Below are 20,601 nucleotides of genomic sequence, written 5' to 3'. Positions count from 1 at the left end.
GTTGCCTGTTGCCAAAGTTGGGAGAACACAACATATTCACTTCTTTTTTGAGTTGTATTGTACTTACTATCATATTATACATTCCCCTTCTGAAGGTGGATACTTCATTTTGCAGCTATTTACTCAAGACATGTGTGAAAGTGAGAATTTCATCAAATATGAAAAGAGATATTACGAAATCGGCTCTACCAATGGTGCTTAGCAGTCTTATTGCTTCAACTTCTTGCTTGCTTCGCCTTGCTCTATTTCCGACCTTGGAGCCTCACACACAGCATTCGAATGCTTTATCAAATTCTCAAAGTTTTTGTATCTACATGTCCACCTCGTTGCACTTTGTGCTGTGATATCCTTTACTAGTAGGATATCTGCAGCTTTCGGGTGTTATGGTTGGACTGTTTTTAGAAATGTACATATTATAATGCCTCCAGTCCATTGAACAACAGATTAGATGGTTCAATGGCTTTGCAGATATCTGTAACAATAACAGCAACTTTGTGTGCGTAGCAATGAAAGAATGTTGCAACGAGGAAATATTTATCTCACTCTAGCCTGTAGACCAGAATTTTTCTCATATATTACCGAAGCACCATCGTAGGTTTGGGCCACTATTTTCAGATCATTTATACCCAAGTCTAGTCTGTCCAAACTGCCATGAGCCCTGAAAGATTAAGCCGACCCTCGCTCCCCCACGTGCAGGCACACACTCCCGGCCTATCTGCGCCATTGATATACTATGTATACTACGTAGTATACAGGTAGACAGACCATCCCTTTACTCACACACACAAAAGGAGACTGCGCTTGTGTGTGTGAGTAGTAGGAGGGTTGGCCTAATCCTTCAGAGCTCATGCCTATTTGGACAGAGTATAGGAGAGTTTTTAAAACAATATCAGCGAGAGCTCCAGCATCATGATCATTGAATCAGTCTTACAACATTAAAAACCTTTCATGTGGAACTGGATTGTTGTGAAGATAACGAACAAAGAGAGATAATTTTGTTGTTCTCATTGGCATTTGACCTCAGCAATCATGATGACGAAAAACCCACACTTAGCGTCGCTTTCTAAAAAAAAGTTGAACGAAAATTCTAGTTTAAACCATCAATTGAAACACGTTATATTGAATGCAACCATACATCAAATCGACTAAACGGGCTTAATAGTTGATCCTAAGCATCAGGATGATACTGATGGAGTAGTATGGCCCTTAATCGACTATTTTATCATGCCCTATATAATGTGAATAATTTCGTTGTGGATGGTTTTACTGCAGAAAGAAACACTTCTTCCAAATTCTTCTTTGTACTCTTCATCATGGCGTGCTAACAGGTGGCCTCATTCATCATTCTAGAGTTTCCACTTTTCTCTGACTCGCTATTTTCATCAATGGTGAAGCCTGAGATGTTAGAAAGATAATCATACCAGTTATCTTTGTTAGGTAGGACACATTTCGATCAAAATCTGATTTATTTGCAAATATTTGGAATAGGAATTATTGGAAGCAGAATTTGTAAATAGGATGCAACAGTAGAACTGGAAGGACGCCTTTTGTATGGTTAGGACATTCGCAACGGATGACAGGAGAGATGGCCAGAGGGATTTGAAACCCACCAGGTCGGAGGAGAACAGGTCGACCACACGAATTATAAACAAAACAGGTATTGAGGTATGATATATTATATGATAGACTGACAGGAATCTGAATGAGGGAGATTGGATAAATAGGCTGATTATATATGGGGATGCAAGAAACAGCTAAGACTATAATTTGAACTCGCTCATATATTTTATATTATTATAGCTAAGTGTGCTAAGTATGCTTATCTAGTTTCAGCTGAGAAACTTACAGCAGTAAACTACAGTAAACTACTAATTCATACTCTTTATATTGATAATGCATACATACTGGGGTTTGTGAGCATATATAATCTTGTAATTTTTTAGGCTCAGCCTTGAAATAAATGAAAAGGTGAGTTTTGATTTGGGGGTATTTTTTCAGAAAAGTTGACAATAATTTTCTTCTGAACATCGTCTTTATAACTTTTTTCTGACGAAAAATTTTATTGAAAGAACAAAACATTTTTGTGTTGGGATCTTTACCCATCCATCATCTTTTTCCACTTTTATGGCTTGATTTTAGGAAAACAGCGTTGAATCTCTATCACTATTGAGCGAATTATCATCTATAGACAGAGTTGATTGATCTTCCAATGACAAGCCTGCGAATCTCACTGGTTCCGGCTCCGATTTCGTACAGCTTGGCATCACGCACCAACCTTCCGGTCGGGTAGTCGTTGATGTATCCGTTTCCTCCTGAAAAATACAAAAGCTTGCTATTATTATCAACAATATAAATAATGCGACATCTCAAACCATTGAAAACCATTATTATATCACAGATAGTAGAATGGACTCATTATATAGCAAATAACAATGTATAACACAGATAGAGAAAAGCACTCTAGTCAATCCACTAATAGCGAAACAAATTTCCAATTTAGTTTCAATGTATAACAAATAACATTTAATGAATAAAAACTCATAGTACCCTTTATTATTAAAAACTTAAAATGTTTTAACGACTAGTTTCGACCATAGGTAATTTTTTAAAAACCTATGGTCAAAACTAGTCGTTAAAATATTTTAAAGTTTTTAATAATAAAGGGTTTTTATATTGTTTTTATTAATTTGTGCAAAAGTAGCCCATATAAGTGAAGTGTTTTTAACAAATAACAAATGTATAACACAGATAGTAGAAAGCACTCTAGTCTATCCACTAATAGCGGAACAAATTTCCAATTTAATATTCAGAACATGAATATTGACATATTATAGAATATAAGATTGACATATTAGAAATATCTACTATAATAAAAAGACGTACACCATGGACAATCCAAAGGAAAGCGAATCTAAACGTGTAGATCGAGAATCTGTAGAAATTTCTCCGCTCATGATGGAATTTTCCCTGTGATCCAACGCCGTGAGTCAGAGCTTCCTGATTAAGTTTCAACTCATTTGCTCTAACAATATCCTAAAATCTTTAAAAATATTCTAAAACAAAATATTTTGTGACATAGCCTTATGTACTACTGTATCGTCAGGCTAAATAAATTGATTGATTGAGTGAATATGAAATATCCAGATGACAGACTAATACTTAGTTCACATCGAAAGCACCGGAAAGCTTTATTGAAGAAAAACAAACAAATAGCTGACCTAAGCACTGCATTGCGGACAGAGCCATCTGGGTTGCATTCTCGGCAGAGAAGAGTATGACTCCGGCACAATCCTTGCCATTGACATGCCCTCTGTCACATGCCCTGGCCACGCTGTACACATAGCTGCGGCTAGCACTCAGTGCTGTGTACATGTCTGCCAACTTACCCTGCAACAACAAAACACAACTCAAACACAACTCAATCACAACCATTTTTCTAGAGAATTTTATCAAGTCTACTTGAGAAGTTGTCAACCGAGTAGGGTTCCAAGATTATCACCAATACAATACTGTAAGATAAAACCATGCTGATAGCCAAAATTCGAAATGAATAGGCACTCGAACAAGAGAAAAAGAATTCTATAAAGGAAGAAGTAGTACAATAGTCATTATTACTTGGGATATGAAAAACAGTCAAATTACCAAAACTTCTGGACGTAGTAATATCAATCAAACCAATGAGTAAAAATTAAGTTCCATTATTCTTGAAAACTAAGATACAGTTAAAAAGAAACAATTTATTTAAAAAGTTCATACAGTAATACCCTTTTGTTTTTAATGTAAAACACTACGATTGGTTTCGGCATGATAAAATACTTCATTTTCTGATGATTGGTGATATTAACGAGGAGAATGCAATGTATTCTTCTCATGTGAATGAATTTTGAGTCTCACATATGTGTCCAAAAATGGACACGGCAACGCTGTTCTCCTATATTTCTTTACTGCGATTATAATACATAGATCTCTTTGAAGTAATTATTTGTAATTAAATTTTCAAGTAGTTCATTTGGTATTTGATTAGTGTTTTTAGTCTCGTACTGCCTACCGTAGTAATATCGTATCAATGAATATTTTATTGTTGAATTTATCATACTCAATCGAGGTGTATGTACTATACAATAACTTATACCACTGCATATAAAAATAAAAGTCAAATATAATGAAGTTTGAATAGGTTCCAACACATATGTGGAACAATCCATCGAACTCTAAGGAATAGTACATCGAATGAAAGAAGGATTAATTTTTACAGAACGATTGCTTCACCTACACTATTGAATGGAAGCAAAACATGATTACTTTCAAAGCGTGATGAGAGCTGATTGCAAGCATCAGAGATGAGATTTCTCCGTAGAACATATTATATGGATGTAGCAGAGATGGCTACAGGAATACAGATACACGGACTCATCTCAACATCTTTACTGTAAGATATAGAATAGATGGGAACAGGAGTGACTGGTCGAAGCATGTTTATAGGATGTGTGATGACCAGATCCACAAACAAGTCCTATTGTATCAGTCATTTGAAGGAAGAGATCGCGCACGTCCCAGGAAGAGATGGGCTGATTTTAGAGGCACATAGGTTCGTAGCAGGCAGTAATGCCTAACCCGTGAAAGGAAGAAGATATAATGTAGGAAATGTTATCATATAATGCTGTAGAATTGAATCAAACAAAACTCAATTTATAATGCTCAAGGCAACATCATCAGTTGTAGGTTAAGTTGAAACTCACCTTAATAATTTATGGTGATAATTTTGATGATCTCTTGAGCATTGAGGCTTCAGTTTTGTATTAATAAAACATTCAATAACATCAATTAATAAAACATTCAATAACATTAATTAATAAATCATCAATGAAGCATTTCAGTTGAACAGGAATCAAGATCATATAACTGAATTGCAATAGCGTACCTGGATTAATTGAAACTCCCCGATTTTCTGATTGAACTGCTTTCTTTCATGGACATAGTCGAACGCAATATCACAACAGGCTTGCATTATTCTGAAACATTGCATAAATAATAAGTATTTTTTATTTTGTAGACACTGGAGTTTCAACATAATACAAGAGATTTGACAATGCTTAACACTTTTGAATGAGAAATAAAGTATTGATAAATAGATTTTCTTTATTTTGATACAATTGTATTGCTATGATGATCTTTAAATCGTCAGAATAATACCTTATAAATAACATCACTGCTTTTCATACTGTACGAATAATACTAACAGTTTGAAGTCTGAAGTGAATCTCACAATACAAGCAAGAATCGATGGAACAATAGGATCTCTGTGCTTGTCTGAAATCAATTTCAATAGTTTGACTATCGTAATTTTTCTTTCATAAAGCCAGGAAGAAGATTTTGACATTTTGACAATTTTGACAATTTACACTAATAAGTGTAAATTGTAATTGGATACTCACCCAATCGGTCCAGCCGATAAAACAAGCCTCTCCAGATCCAGTCCACTAAATAACACGTAGATTCCTTTGTTTTCGGCTCCTAGTAGGTTTGCAGCTACAAAAATTAAACACATTTGAGTGACGTTTGATAATTCGGTATATTTCAAATTTAAATTCATTTCCACAAACAATACAAATAAGTAAAATGCACTCAAGTTACAACAAATAATATTATTGAATATTAACATGTAAATAAATAAGAGTTAGGTCATTTATCAAAATATCATCCAATTATAATAATTTAGTTCTTTTTAGATATATTTTTTCAAAGTTTGAGAAAAGGAAAGTTTTGGTCTACGCCTGTTCTTCTACCCCGATCTTTAAATTATATGATTTGGTTGCAATTGTATGAATGAATAAGGGCACAAAGTGAGAATAATCACGAACCTGGTACTTTACAATCTTCAAAAACCAATTCGCTGGTATTTGATCCTCTCATTCCGAATTTATCTAGCTTTGGACTGTTTGAGAATCCTTCCATACCTCGCTCTACTATGAAAGCGGAAATACCATGCTGTTCCTTCTCAGCGTTCGGGTCTGTTCTTGCGTAAACCTAAAAAAATAATAAGTAATTGGTACGTTGCTAATTAAATTAATTGCGTTTGAAAAACTGACAATATAATCCATATTGACTGATAGGATTGGACAAGATGAAAGCTGTCATGGAGAGGCTTGAATAAATTATGCACTCTCCACATATTCCTCATGCAAATGACAAATATTACAAAACAACCTCATCCTCGCCACCAGCTTCTTCTTAGGATCGAAACATAGTGGAGTGGAGAAGGTAGGTTAGTGTTGAAAATAATGCATGTATCCAAATGTCTCTGTTTCCTTCTACCTTGTATATACCCTCCACCTTGTGCTCCATTTGTTCCATTATGTTTTGACCGCTAACTAGTGGATCAACCTTCAATGTGCCTCTCATTAAATAATTTCTAAAGGAACGTAAAGACTTTCGCTCTGCTCCGCCATCGAACGTCACTCGAGCAGATCGATTGATGATCGACCGGGAAGCAAGAGTGGAATGCGAGAAGAGCTAACATCTCCCGTAACGTTCATGATCGGAGCGATTGCGGAGCGAAAGCGGAGCATGCGCGGAGCGTGTTGGAGGCGCGTATATCTGTACGCACCTTTAGGGTCAAAACAAAGTGGAGCTAAGGTAGTTTCAAGCTTGGAAGTGCTGAAGAAATCAGTGTATTTAGAAGACATTGTTTTTAAATGGTGGCGCACGTAGTGGAACGGTATATGTTCTGACCTATTCAAATATATGAATTCTTTTCAACACGGTGAAGCTTGAAGTTACCTTCGCCGCTCCACTAAGTTTCAACTTTTATTCGATCCCTTCTTGTGAACGCGTAAGAAGGGCTATATAATGTACCCCATTCCATGCTGACATCCAGCACACAATCCCTCCGCAAGCTTGAACCCAGGTACTTGTAGTTCACAGCTGGTTTGATCTGGCTTCCTGCCATTTGCCGCTAATTAAATTGATGTAATTTTTTTTAGTTAAAGTCACTTGTTGAACTATTATTTTTGTTTATAATTTTCAATTTCTTATTTTATAGTAATTTTCTCAGTAACTAGATTTTATATAGTATCTAGTGTCAATAAAGTATTCTTATTATTTTTCTTGTCGATTGTCAGAAGACTACGCCATGCACACGGACTTATCGTCCAAGCATGGAGTTATTCATTTACTTTCCTTGCCCTATTACCATAGGTAAGGAAAGTATTGCTTTCCGAAAAAAATTAAGGTACCCCAATTTCTCAGGTCCCCTGAGTCCAAAAAAGTGGTTTTTGGGTATTGGTCTGTGTGTGTGTGTGTGTGTGTGTGTGTGTGTGTGTGTGTGTGTGTGTGTGTGTGTTTTCGCGATTTTCTCGAACGAAAACGGCTCCAACGATTTTGATTAAATCCATACCTAAAATAGTTATTGATAAGTTCTATCAACTGCCACAAGTCCCATATCTGTAAAAAAATCAGGAGCTCCGCCCCATCTATGCAAAGTTTGATTTTAGATTCCCAATTATCAGGCTAAGATACAATTTAAACAAAAAATTTCTCGTGGAAAAGATTGACCATGAAAATCTCTACAATTAATGTTCAGCAACATTTTCACCTAAAATTGAAAATAAGCTCGGAATTCGAGAAAATGTGATTATCCAATTGCAAACAGTTGGCAACTGTTGATTCTATTAAATCATTCACTATGGAGAGAAAGCAGACCTCGAATGTCTCCAGCGTTATTGTTCTGTCACCAGCTGGCTCAGATCTTTGTTTATAAGTAGACTTGAGATGCGCGAGAACACTAGCGTCAGGTGATCAATTCTCATAACGGCAAGGAAAGTTGTGTGAGTGCGCCACACCAGATTTTTGTCATTTTTCATATTAATGTTACAATCTAATATATTGCGTTTACTTTGTTTTTACATACTATGTAATGTATAAAGTTTTTGAATAAATTGAAATTGAATTGAATTCCACAGTCATCGATTCCCAATTCCATGTACTCTCTACTCTGTTTTCGATCTGCCAATTTTCATTCCCCTCAAATCCTCATATCTACCTACGTATGGATGCTCAACATTTGAAATATAATATCTGATTGGAATAGAATTACTTTTAGATTGGGTTTGTCTCAAACTCACCACTAATGTATCAGCGTCTGGTCCATTTGTGATCCAGAATTTGTTTCCGTTGAGAACATAGTAATCGTGCACTTTGTCCGCCTTCAGCCGCATTGACACAACGTCTGAGCCAGAGCCTGGTTCGGACATGGCCAGGGCTCCAATGTGCTCTCCTGAACACAGCTAGAAGAATTTAAGTTTTCTTATACAATATTGATTAATACTAATTAAATAGAATTACTAGTAGGTACCCTTTTTCATTTTATGTTGGACACATCTACTTTACGTAGCCCTATTGGAATGAATAACTGGAAATAATTATTCTCCTAAGGATGAACATCGTTAGTGCCGATCACCTCCACTAGGTACTATTTATTCGAATCACACTTCAACAATGATAAACAGACAGTTCATATAGAATTCAACACATAAATTGAATAAAGCTTTAAATCGATTTCCGATTTAAAATTTCTCAATACAAGTTAATATTTTCAATCTTGTTAACACATACATCAGTTCTTGGGCGTCCTACCTTTTGCTGTCCCTATAAATTCTATCAGAGTAAACAGAACTTGGCTTGGCAAACAAATTATGTGGGCAGATATACATCATGAGTTTGCCAAGGGGTATGTTCAATCCGATAGAATCCATCAGGACGGCAAAAAATTGGACGTCGAAAACCGATGTGTGTGTAATCATAGAGAAAACATATCATAGGAATATATCTCATGGTATAGGGCATGTATGCTCCAAATGTCATTGTTAACTGAAGCCGATATTCCCAGTAGTTCTTTTTGGTGAAGCTATGTGATGCTGGTAGTCTCATACTGTACCGTTTTTACACTCTCACCAGTGGCGGATCTACGGGGGGGGCTTTCGGGCTCAAGCCCCCCCCCAAAACGCCTAAATTTTTTTTTGTAAGAATGTAAATTTTATACAAATATAATTAGTTTGAAGCTGGTAAAGTATATTCATTGGCAAGAATGACCTAATTCCACTACTACGTCTTCAATTGTATGATATCCGTTAACGTTTTAATACTTTGTATAATATCTTAGTTACATTTACATTGCCTGCCCGCTCCGTTTATCTGGTTTCATTGAAATACACGTTTTTACTCCATAAAACTTCAACAATTAACTTCATTAAATGTAAGCCCTTTCACAAAATTTTCCCCTGTTCAGCCAGCCCCCCCCCCAAAATAAAATTCTAGATCCGCCACTGACTCTCACCCGGCAAAAAGAGTAATAATGAACAGTTGTCGACAGTAATCGGCTTGAAATAAGAAATCTGCTTGAAATTTGGAACATAAACGACCTATACCATGGGATATATTTTTATCTTATATTTTCTCTATGGTGTAAACCTAGTTGCACACACATCGATTTTTGAACGTCCGATTTTTTGCCGTTCTTACAAATTCTACTAGATTAAACATGACCTGGCAAATAGATAATGTGTTTGCCAAGTTCTGTTCGATCTGGTAGACTTCAAAAGGAAGGCAAAAAAACGAACGTCCAAAAACCGATTTGTGTGTAATAGCCTTAGGGTGTGATCACATTGGGTGCACCTATGGCTCAACATCAATATGTTCCTATATCCTATATGCCTCTTCCCAGATTTTTTTTCTCATCTGCGCGCTTGGTCATGCATGACCTCACGTGCACTTGCACATATGTGCATCTAATGTGTGTAAATTAATAGCCTCACATGGTGGCACTCACCTTTGGCAAATACTTGTGTTTCTGTTGGTCGGTGCCATTTCGGTTGATCTGATTGACGCACAGATTGGAGTGTGCGCCATAGCTGAGTGCGACTGCCGCGCATGCGCGAGACAGCTCCTCCATGAGCAGCACGTGGTCAAAGTAGGATCCATCGGAGCCGCCATATTCGGATGGCACTGTTATGCCCAGGGCGCCAAGCTCACCCAATTTCCTCCAGAACGACTACAATTTATCGAGAATGAAAACACACTATTTTAAAGTTCAATAATTAACAAAACATGTTTTTCCATCATTAATATTTAGATTTTTTGGACCTTATTTGTGAGCATAATAATTAATCATAGGTACTTCCTTATGCGATACGGGAAGAGCATAAACACTTTCTTCAACACAGCCCCACAAAAGAAAATCTCATTATTTATTATGATGTACAGTAAAATGGCAGGAGACCTTTAGTGAGTTCCACCGTTATAATGACAGTGGAGAGAAATAGGATAACAACGTTGCCGATTGCAACTGTCTTCTATATTGGATAGCTGATACCGGTAATATCTAATATTAACTGTTCATTTTTGTTTAAAATAGGCCTAATCAATCATAAATTATTCGCCAAGAGAATATATTTTTCTATGATTAAATAATGAATGATTATAATTCAGATTGTTAATAAATTATAGGCTATTCCTAAATTGTTAAAAAACGATTTGGCAACATTGCGCAGCTAGAAAAGGATAGAGCTAAACAATATTTGCTTTGTCAAATGATAGCAACATCAATGCAAATCAAATATTGCCATTGTAAGTGGACCTCACTAAAAAAGAAACCTTAACTAATTAGTCCAGGCAATGAATGCTCAAAAAAGGGTATAGAGGGAAATGTTTGGAAAAAATTTTTTGACCACGCAGTTCTCTTTAGGGTGTTGAGGAGGTAATCATATCAAAAATCCCTAACCCTACCGCCTGTGCTAAGGGGTTTGGGGTGGTTTAAAGATACCATTTTTTGGTTTCTTGCATAAAACTCGAACACTATGTATACTAAGGACTTGACTGTCAAATAACAAATTAAAGCTTACATAATTTCCTACAATATTCATTTCACAACTTTTTTGATATCTCCTCTACTTTTCGAGATATCCGCTCTTGAAGATGTAACATGTTTGAAAAAACACGTTTACCACAATTTTTTCCTATTTTTGCTTTTATAACTTTTTAAAAATCGATGGGAAGAATCCATGCTGATTATAAGCTTTTAGAGCATTATATTCTCTTCAATAATTTGATGTATAATTCCACACTTTTACGAATTTCCCTACACCTTTTGCAGCAGCTTTAGTGTTGAGTGTGAAATCTCCATTTTTGCAACAATAGACCAATTGACAAAGGAATTTGGAGGGAATGTTTTAAACAAAATTTTTGACCTTGCAGCTTTGTTGAGACTAGTTAGGAGGAGAACATATAAAAAGTCCCCATTCCTAACTCATGTGCTAAGGGGATTAGGGTGGTTTAAAAGTTGAATTTTTCAGCGTTTTGCTTCCACACTCATATCTTTAGAACAATGCGTTCAATCGACATAACTAACTATTCAAAAATGAAACTTGATAAATTCTCTACACTTTTTGTTCAGTGGAATTTTGTGATATTACCAACAATTCCCGAGATATTCGCTCTTGAAAGTGTGTAATTGTTAAAATAACAGGTTTTTATCTAATGTTTTGCTCTCTCAGGGATTATAACTCTCCAACAATGCATCGTATAAATTAATGCTTATCGTAGGTTTGTAGAGCATTAAATTCTCTTTGAAATGATGTATTATTTCACTATTCCAAGTGTGCCTTTCATTGTTATAGCAGCTTCAATGTAGGGGGTGAAATTTTCATTGCTACAACAATTGATCGTTTGATAATGAAATTTGAAGGGGGTGTCTGTGACACAATTTTTGACTTTGCAGCTTAATTTAGACTAGTTAGTAGGTAGATATAGCAAAAGTGCGTATCTTTATCCCCTCTGTTGAAGGTGTGGAACAACTGAGTTAACACTTGTTGCAGCAATGAAAATTTCACCCCCCACATTGAAGCTGCTATAACAATTTAACAATGAGAGGAAAACTTGGGATTGTGAAATAATACATCATTTCAAAGAGAATTCAATGCTCTACAAACCTTCGATAAGCATCAATTTTTACGATGCATTGTTGGAGAGTTATAATCCCTGAGAGAGCAAAACATTAGATAAAAACCTGTTATTTTAACAATTACACACATTCGCAAGAGCAAATATCTCGGGAATTGTTGGTAATATCACAAAATTCCACTGAACAAAAAGTGTAGAGAATTTATCAAGTTTCATTTTTGAATAGTTAGTTATGTCGATTAAACGCATTGTTCCCAAGATATGAGCGTGGAATAAATAAAGCACTTAAAGAGAAAAAGTTATATTTATTGATCACACAGAAACAAATACAGAAGGAAAATTAAATACAATATGTAGTAAATATGATAAAAATCAGACTCCTTAATTTTTCAAATCAGCCTTTGGCTCTAAATTCAAAATTACGGAATTTTAATTTCAAACAAAAAATGCAACGCATTTTACGTACAATTGCCAACAGTTCTTCAGGTTTCCACCTTCTCACCATTTTGCTGTTTGACATCCTTGGAAATTTGTTGCTGCTGTTGTTTTAATGCAGCTAACTGTTGCATTATTTAATTTAACAGCTTCAACTTTCTTCGGTGCCATCGACGACAAAACTCCATCTGAAGATAGTTTGAACTCCAAGTGAACGTTCTCAGGAAGGTTGTAGCGGCGAGTAAACTGATGAGACACATAGAGTACCCATGTCTGTCTTTCCTCTCTTCATGTTTGCCTTCAATCACCAAATCATTTCCGCAGAGTTCAATCACCAAATCATTTCCGCAGAGTTTGAACTGTTGAACGTCGAGGTTGACTTTGAAATTGCTCTTATCAGCTTTGATGGTGGACACGCCGCTGTAATCGGAGTCAGGGTGTCTCCAGGGCCGAAGATATCCGGAACTCAATGGCACTGATGATAACAAACCGTGTGACGATGGTCCAAGCTTATCGTTCAGCAATCCCAATCCAAAATGCTGATCGTAAATGCTAGCTGGATTATAGATATCCTCAAGAATATCTCGTAGTAGCAGAGACATGGTGTAAAATCTTCAAAGAACACGCAAATAGTAAACACACAAACACGTTATAGGTACCGGTTCGCGATTAGGCGGTTTTGTTTTCAACTGAACTGATGCACAGCTGATATTCCCGGCGAGTATTTAAACCTTCGTAATGGTTCTGGAATGATCTGGAGAGATCGCGTAGGATTTCAGCCGATCACAGAACGAGAACAGTAAAGGAAATAATCTCCTATAGGCTGATACGTTCGCAGTTATCGCCCGCGCTTTTCCAGCGCATACGAAATGATTCTAGAAAGATCCAGTAGGTAGCAAAACATTGAGCCAAATGAAGAGTTAAAACCTGTATTTTAGCCAAGGTAATTGGAAAAAATGAGATTAAAATACGTGGTTTATTATGAGTATATTGACACAAATTTCATATTTTTACTACCTATGCAAAATTAATAAGAACGGTAAATTACTATTATTACAAATTCCTACATCACATCAAAGCCAAATTTCAAGATTTTTCTAGAAACGTTGTAGGCCTATATACCGCACTCCCAAAATTGTGAGAAAAACCGTGCTGCGCGCAGTATCCGCAATATAAAATGTCATAGGCCTAATAATCCAAAGTTGTTCACTTTTGCTTTACTATGCTAGATTAAGCCTTTTCCCACAATTTTGGGAGTATATAGGCCTAAAACGTTTCTAGAAAAATCTTGAAATTTGGCTTTGAAGTAGGAATTTGGAATGATATAGTAGGAACGGTAGTCTACCGTTCTTATTGATTTTGCATAGTGAAAATATGAAATAAATTTGTGTCAATATACTTATAATAGATCACGTAGGCTATTTCAATCTCATTCCTAAATTTCTTCAATAATTATCTTGGTTAAAATACACGTTATAACTCTTCATTACATAAAGTTACTACAGACTTTATGCAGGTAAATAAAGGTAATACTACATACAAACTGGAATATCAGACCAAGCCGAAGTACCTATAGAGTATAATTATATAGTTCCATATACATTTTAAATTAAAAATAGATAAATTCTATCAATATATCTCTATTCTCATCACTATATTACAGTAGTTTAATAATAATATTGTATAAAAAGCATATCACACATTCAAATAGATAAAAGAAATCTCTTGAACCAAGTGTGATGTAGCCTGTAGGCTATGGTAGGCCCATATATGATCAGCCCAATTATGTCTACTTTAAAAAAAACACAATAAATGATCAGCTTTACCACTCCACATTGGATTCCCACATACCAAGTAAGTGGTAAGTGACCGATACAAAAATAAAACAAATTATTTTTCCTACAGATACACTGAAAAGTGACCATTTGTGCACTGATTGCAGGCTGCAAAGAATCACTTTTCCGCACTAGTGCGCAAAGTGAGTACTTTGCGTACTCCAGATTTGCAGCATGACATCGCAAAATAGTTAGTAGGTTATATGGAGCACCAGTGCAGCAAAATCAAAATTAAGTTGGTAACAGTGACTGGTGTGGCTGCTATAGTGAGCAGAGGTGCAACGAAGCACAACGCGCTAATTATTAAGTAGATATTATAACCAAGGACAACGACAGCACAGTGCCACCACAGCACACACCACACAGCCGCCTCGCCATTCAAACACTACTACATTATTCAGGCAATTTTACCCATAATTACCCACTTTTCATATTCAATGGTAACTGTAGGAATAATTTAATGTGAAATACGTGCGCAAAGTTCATTTGCTGCACTCAAGAAACCATTCCGCCCTCGCCTACGGCTCGGGCGTAAACGTTTCTTTCGATGCAGCAAACTGTCACTTTGCGCACTAGTTGCACAAATAACTATTCCTGGGTTTGAATGGGATTACAGTATTCATACTTGCTAAGCCGTGCTGAGTGGGAACAGTTCAATCAGAACTCATGGAAATAATATTTTCTATATGCAGGCATAGATAGAGGATAAGCATAAGCTCAAATGTATTGAGCTTATCCCGTAGCTTGTGCAGGCAATCTTGAATGTCAGCTTGGTCTAGCGGCTGGCCTTACGCACTTAGCCATCCTGGGCTTAAGATTGCCATGTTGTCATGTTGGATTGACATTTTTATGTTGCCATGAAAACCAAGAACAGAAATGTGGATAAAACTCAAAATAAAACAGATCATTTAGGATGTAAAATGGAGAGAATCACATAAAAGAGAACAATTATCCTGAGCATAAGCTCAATTATTTAATTATCCTGAGCAGCACAATATTTTCTTGTCTCTGGTGCAGGTCACTCTCACTGTCACTGGTGTGTGGGAGTAGTCCAGATTTATTGTGCTTTTTTAAAGTATACATAATACTAACATGAGTGGGCGCGTAGCAGCACTGAGTGCTGCCTCTGAACAGTGGCGGATCTAGAATTTTATTTTGGGGGGGGGGGGGGGCTGGCTGAACAGGGGAAAATTTTGTGAAAGGGCTTACATTTAATGAAGTTAATTGTTGAAGTTTTATGGAGTAAAAACGTGTATTTCAATGAAACCAGATAAACGGAGCGGGCAGGCAATGTAAATGTAACTAAGATATTATACAAAGTATTAAAACGTTAACGGATATCATACAATTGAAGACGTAGTAGTGGAATTAGGTCATTCTTGCCAATGAATATACTTTACCAGCTTCAAACTAATTATATTTGTATAAAATTTACATTCTTACAAAAAAAAATTTAGGCGTTTTGGGGGGGGGCTTGAGCCCGAAAGCCCCTCCCGTAGATCCGCCACTGCCTCTGAAATATCCTAGTTTCTAAGCCTTATACAGCTCAGGCTAGAAAAAAAGGATTTTTATATATAATACTATAATTCATCATATATGAGTGACAAAATTAATATTAATTCAATTTGTTTTTATTATAACAAATTTAATAGTATACCCTATATTATTATTTTCAAAGAAAATTTTCCAGTTGTCCAAAACAAGAAATACAATTGAAAAGAATATAATGTTCATTATAGATTAATAGGATACTGGTTATTACAATAAAAAAGTATCGATAAATCAGACCTGAAAATAAATTAATTTAATTATTGCTCACCCTCAGATCTTTGAAGTTATTCTCTTTGTCAATTTGTGAGGCTTTTGGTGCTAGTTCTTTCTGGGCTAGATTGAATATGGATTCTCGAAGCTGGAAGAAACAGTCAAAAACACAATCAAATTGTCTAGAATGCAGGTTATTGTAGGCTACTTAAATGAGCATGAATAAGACTTTAATATTGTAGATGCACTTACTCAACTAAAAATACTCTCAATATCACGGATTTTCCATGCTTAAAATTTCCATTACTGAAATAAATTCATAATAATAAAAATTCATTTCAGGAGTGGCATGGGGACATGGAGATGCTAATAGGCCTAGAGAGTTCAACAGTATTCTATACATGTTATACCTACATAATCTATAAGACTTGAAATTCAAGACTTATATATTTAAATAGAAGACTTATAATCTTAAAATTTCAAATTGGTAATTTAAGAGAATTGGTAATTCTCTATTATTAAAAGAGTCAATAATACATTATTCTGTATAATATTATGAAAGATTTAGAAAATGGAAAATGTCACCAAACATATTGTTTGAAAATATACAGGTCAATGGCAAGAGTGTTTTTGAATACGGTAAATCAAAATTTTATAGTTACAAAGTATTATTTTAAAAAGCTATCTTTAAACTTCAAACAAAAACAACAACAATAATAATTATAGTTGAATGAATTATTCATTCACGATTATTCAAACTAAACTAGGTTAACGTATGATAACACTATAAGTATGGAGTGAGTAGGGTAGTTAGCAGATTACCAGGAGTAAATATGAAGCTGGACAAATTCAACAACTAAAAAAATTGATAACAATCCATAAAATCAATGAAAGAGTATTGGATTGAAACTCACCTGTTTCTGTTCAGTAGTTAATCCAAACAGTTCGTCATCAATAGGATAGTACTGTGAAGCATAACTTCTGCACAAATGTTTAAACTTGAACCATCTGTTGGTAACTTGTAACAGTCTTCTGACTCGCATGTTTAACTGCTAGCAATCAACACAAAACCCGATCTGGTCTGATAGGATTGACAACTACAAAACTGAGCTGCTAATAATAATTAATTTCAGTGAAACCAGTTCTGAGTGTTTTTTTTATTAACGAGATTAAAATAGAAGCAGCTATGAATATTCTTATTGTGGTGACGATGTTGTGATTTACAAATAAAGGCAATAATGCAATGGTTAATGGATAAATAAAAATGTTGAGAGAATAGTTTTGAGAGTTTCATAGAAGATATGTGAAGAATATCATTCAATACAAAATTTTGAAATGAAACCGTTCAACTCTAAATAGTATACAACTGTTCAACTGTTTATAGTATTTGACATAATACATTATAACAAAAATATTTTATTGGATTCCTCATTGGCTATGAAATATCATCAAAATATTTGCAAACAAAGTGAGCCTTCTAAGTTATAAGCTCCTGACTCATTGATAATATACAGTAGGTACTAAAATATTACTATCAAACAATTGCAGTGAGTTCTTACTTTACTTAGCACTTGAAGTGGATGATAATTAAATTATAGTAATCTAAAGCTAATAAGTCTATGTACATGACCTTCCAGAAAAACTCATTTCAGTCTCAATTCAATTATCGCAGTCATTCACACTGGAAATATAAATGTGAATAAGAGGACAGTAATTGTAGTTAAAGTTGATGAGTTATATTTTAAGAATAGCCTAGTTATGGAACTTCTAGATTATTTAGGATAAGGAAGAATATCAATAAATGAGCTGGATAGATGAGCATGAATGGAATAGAGCTTTGGCTGCAGTACAAACTCGACAAAAAATAAATTAACTCGTTTTTCCTCAAGTAAATTCATTCTATTGGTAGCGGAAAAATTAATCATGTGGAGGAGATATTCATGTATTCATATTATATAAATTTTAAAACCTCAACACTTGAAATTTTCAGAAAATAAATGAGCATGATCTTTTTTGAATGAAATAAATCTCACTCAAGTTTAAGATGAGATATGAAAGAAAATATCAGAATGACGAAGTATGTGTGAATGATAGTGATAATTATCCTCCTTTGCACTTTTCTTATTTTCTATTTCAAAATGAGAAAAAAGTGCATTTTTCAAAACGATTACAGCAGAAAGCTATACTGATGTGCATTTTTATACAAAATATCTTGTGAATGTTGTACGTTGTGTCTTGTGAATAGAATGGTTTTCTTCTCTGAATAATATCCAATCCATCCTTCGTGAATAATACTTAATTGACTTGAATTTAACTCCAATAATCCTTCTTCAACACTTGAAGTATAAATGAAGTGTACCCTATATCCTTAATCTGGAGTGTAGCGTGAGGTGCTCTATCAGATTATCTTATTATGATATTATTTCACTTAGGCCTTCATTTTACATGAAATAGAATAGCCTACATTTTTATCATTCAACTCTCACTTATAAAAAAAAATTGCTAAACTAAATAGGAAGTATTCCTTCTGTGAGTGGACAATAGACAAATGTTCAGTTCACCAAGCTTTTATGGCTTGCCTATGAGCATTTGCCAAAACTCAATAATAATTGTGGTTTGTTCAAAACAGAACTGATTACATAAGTAATAAATTATAATGGTCTTTTGCGTTTGAGTCTTTGAAGGAGACTTTAATTATCAATAATATCAATTATTATTTTTTACGAATAATATGTTATCACTGAATTAAGTACCTGTTTCAAGTTACCTCGAATAGCCTAAGAGAATTACCTAAGAGGTAACACAAGTTACCTCTTATATTATTGGTTATTTGGACTTGGAGAAGCTCTTGACGCTCATGTGGCAGTTATATTCAGATGAACTAGAATATTCTTGCTTATTTCAATTCAAACTTATTTGAGTTCATTAGAGCTTCTTTCATTATGGAACAAGCTTTGTATGACTTTGGTTTTGATGCAGTTATCAAACTCAATTTGAACATTATATCAAGTACGGTTTATCTCATTATTCTGTACAGTACAACATGAGAGCAACTGTGGTCGACTTAATGTTGAAGGTTGACTGACAAACTAACACTGCCACCAAAATTTTTATGTTTTAATATTTTTCTTCTTGTAAGTTTTCTTGGATTTCCTATGACTTTTCGCCTCCCTCTTCGTTCTCCTTTCTATGGACTTTTCATTTTTCGATTTTCTTTGTTGTTCGGCCTCTTTTGCCCTTTTTTCCAGACGCCTTATGACTTTTTCCATGCGACGCTGGACGGACTGAAAGTATCTGGAAACTGCCATTGATGTGCTCCTCAACAAGGTCAGACCAAGTTTGAATTTGAATTGAGCTATCCTTCTGATGACACTTAGAAATGACCCATCCTCCTGAGGCTTTGATGTTGTCAATTCAGAGTCATCATCATCAATGTTCTGAACATTCTTCTCTGACTCAACAACAGTTTCATTCAGTGTTTCATTCCTGTCAGCACTCACAAAAGTTGTTGTATCTGTCTCAGTTGTTGTGGGACTGTTTGTGCTTGCACCTGATTGAGTTGTTGACTCTTGATTGTTCTCCATGTATTTTGTAGTGGTTGATATGAACTCAGGCTCATCTTTGGGTAAATCACCATCGATTTCATTGTGAGATGGAATCTGCCTTCGCCTTCTGATCTTCATATTTCTTGGTCCATGCTCAACGCCAATGTTGGAACGTCTGCTCTCACTACTTGATCCAACACTGTAGTTGGGTCCAGTTATTGAAATCATGTCAATACCACTGGGATATGCAGTTTCAGTCCTTGATGGGGCTGAAAATTGTGATGAATGGACTGCTGCGAACTGTGGTTGACTCTTATCTGACTTGTCTTCTTCTTTTGATGGTACATCTTTCTGTTCAGAAGAACCCTCCCAATCAGAGTATCTCACACTTGGGGGACGATGATTTTCCCTTTCTGAGCTTGAAGAGCTTGAACCGACAGTGTACATCCCTCCTGGTGTTCCAATGTCTGATGGATTGCTGTATGCTGTGTACTCACTTGCCTGGTATTTGGAGCTGTGTGTTGGGGAATGGCTACTGGAGTACTTGCCATTCGATGTTTCAATGGAGATTCCTGTCAGCTGGGAGTACTTTGAATTTGATGAGTCAGAAATTTGAGGAGAAAAGTGTGAGCTAGAGGAATCCTTCATGTTTGTCGAGTAATGACTGCCACTTGATGAATCTTTCATGCTAGGAGAGTAGTGTCCATTGCCTGAAGAGTCCACAACACTTGAATATTGAGGACTAGCTGAACTGCTGATCAAACTTGAATACTGAGGTCTGGAGTTGGAGCTTGAAGAAGAACTTGCAAATCGGCTCAAGTATTGTGCACCATCATTTTCAGTGTTTGATGTGGTTGGTGAAGCAATCAAGCTGGAATACTGAGGAATTGTGTTGGAGCTGTCAGAAGCTGTCAACACAGTTGGACTGCTAACCATGCTGGAATAGTGTTGGTTTGTGTCTGATGCCTTCATAGAAGAGCTGCCAACCATCTCAGAGTAGGTGAAGTTTGTATCTGGGTTCATGATGCTTCCCACATATATTCCTGAACTACCAGAGCTGCCTGAACTTG

At 35.5% G+C, this 20,601-nt stretch overlaps 3 protein-coding genes across 3 annotated transcripts in view; all 3 read right to left on the bottom strand.

Annotated features, from left to right (window-relative positions):
* Window positions 1-2,013: 2,013 nt before the first annotated feature.
* LOC111047805 (isovaleryl-CoA dehydrogenase, mitochondrial-like) lies at window positions 2,014-17,139 on the bottom strand. Its single transcript, XM_039437992.1, has 9 exons — window positions 16,901-17,139; window positions 16,045-16,134; window positions 9,827-10,048; window positions 8,124-8,285; window positions 5,862-6,027; window positions 5,436-5,529; window positions 4,922-5,012; window positions 3,219-3,387; window positions 2,014-2,312 (listed from the first exon to the last, which is right to left on the bottom strand). The coding sequence occupies exons 1-9, from the start codon at window positions 17,027-17,029 to the stop codon at window positions 2,179-2,181; spliced, it is 1,257 nt and encodes a 418-aa protein (XP_039293926.1). The 5' UTR covers window positions 17,030-17,139; the 3' UTR covers window positions 2,014-2,178.
* LOC120353593 (protein lethal(2)essential for life-like) lies at window positions 12,217-13,396 on the bottom strand. Its single transcript, XM_039437994.1, is given in 3 exon segments — window positions 12,217-12,498; window positions 12,500-12,654; window positions 12,657-13,396. Coding segments are annotated over 3 exon segments (552 nt in total). The 5' UTR covers window positions 12,993-13,396; the 3' UTR covers window positions 12,217-12,437.
* Window positions 17,140-17,143: 4 nt separating the features above from the next.
* Window positions 17,144-20,601, bottom strand: part of LOC111053186 (mucin-5AC-like) — a 126,321-nt gene continuing 122,863 nt past the window's right edge. The window contains exon 5 of the mRNA XM_039437991.1: window positions 17,144-20,141. Coding sequence (XP_039293925.1) covers window positions 19,097-20,141 — 1,045 coding nt within the window. The 3' untranslated portion in view covers window positions 17,144-19,096. The remainder of the gene's footprint in view (window positions 20,142-20,601) is intronic.

This window comes from Nilaparvata lugens, chromosome 11, assembly GCF_014356525.2.
Source record: "Nilaparvata lugens isolate BPH chromosome 11, ASM1435652v1, whole genome shotgun sequence".
Classification (NCBI taxonomy): Eukaryota; Metazoa; Arthropoda; class Insecta; order Hemiptera; family Delphacidae; genus Nilaparvata; species Nilaparvata lugens.
Note: the sequence above shows the minus strand (reverse complement) of the source record. Positions and strands in the feature narration are given on the sequence as shown.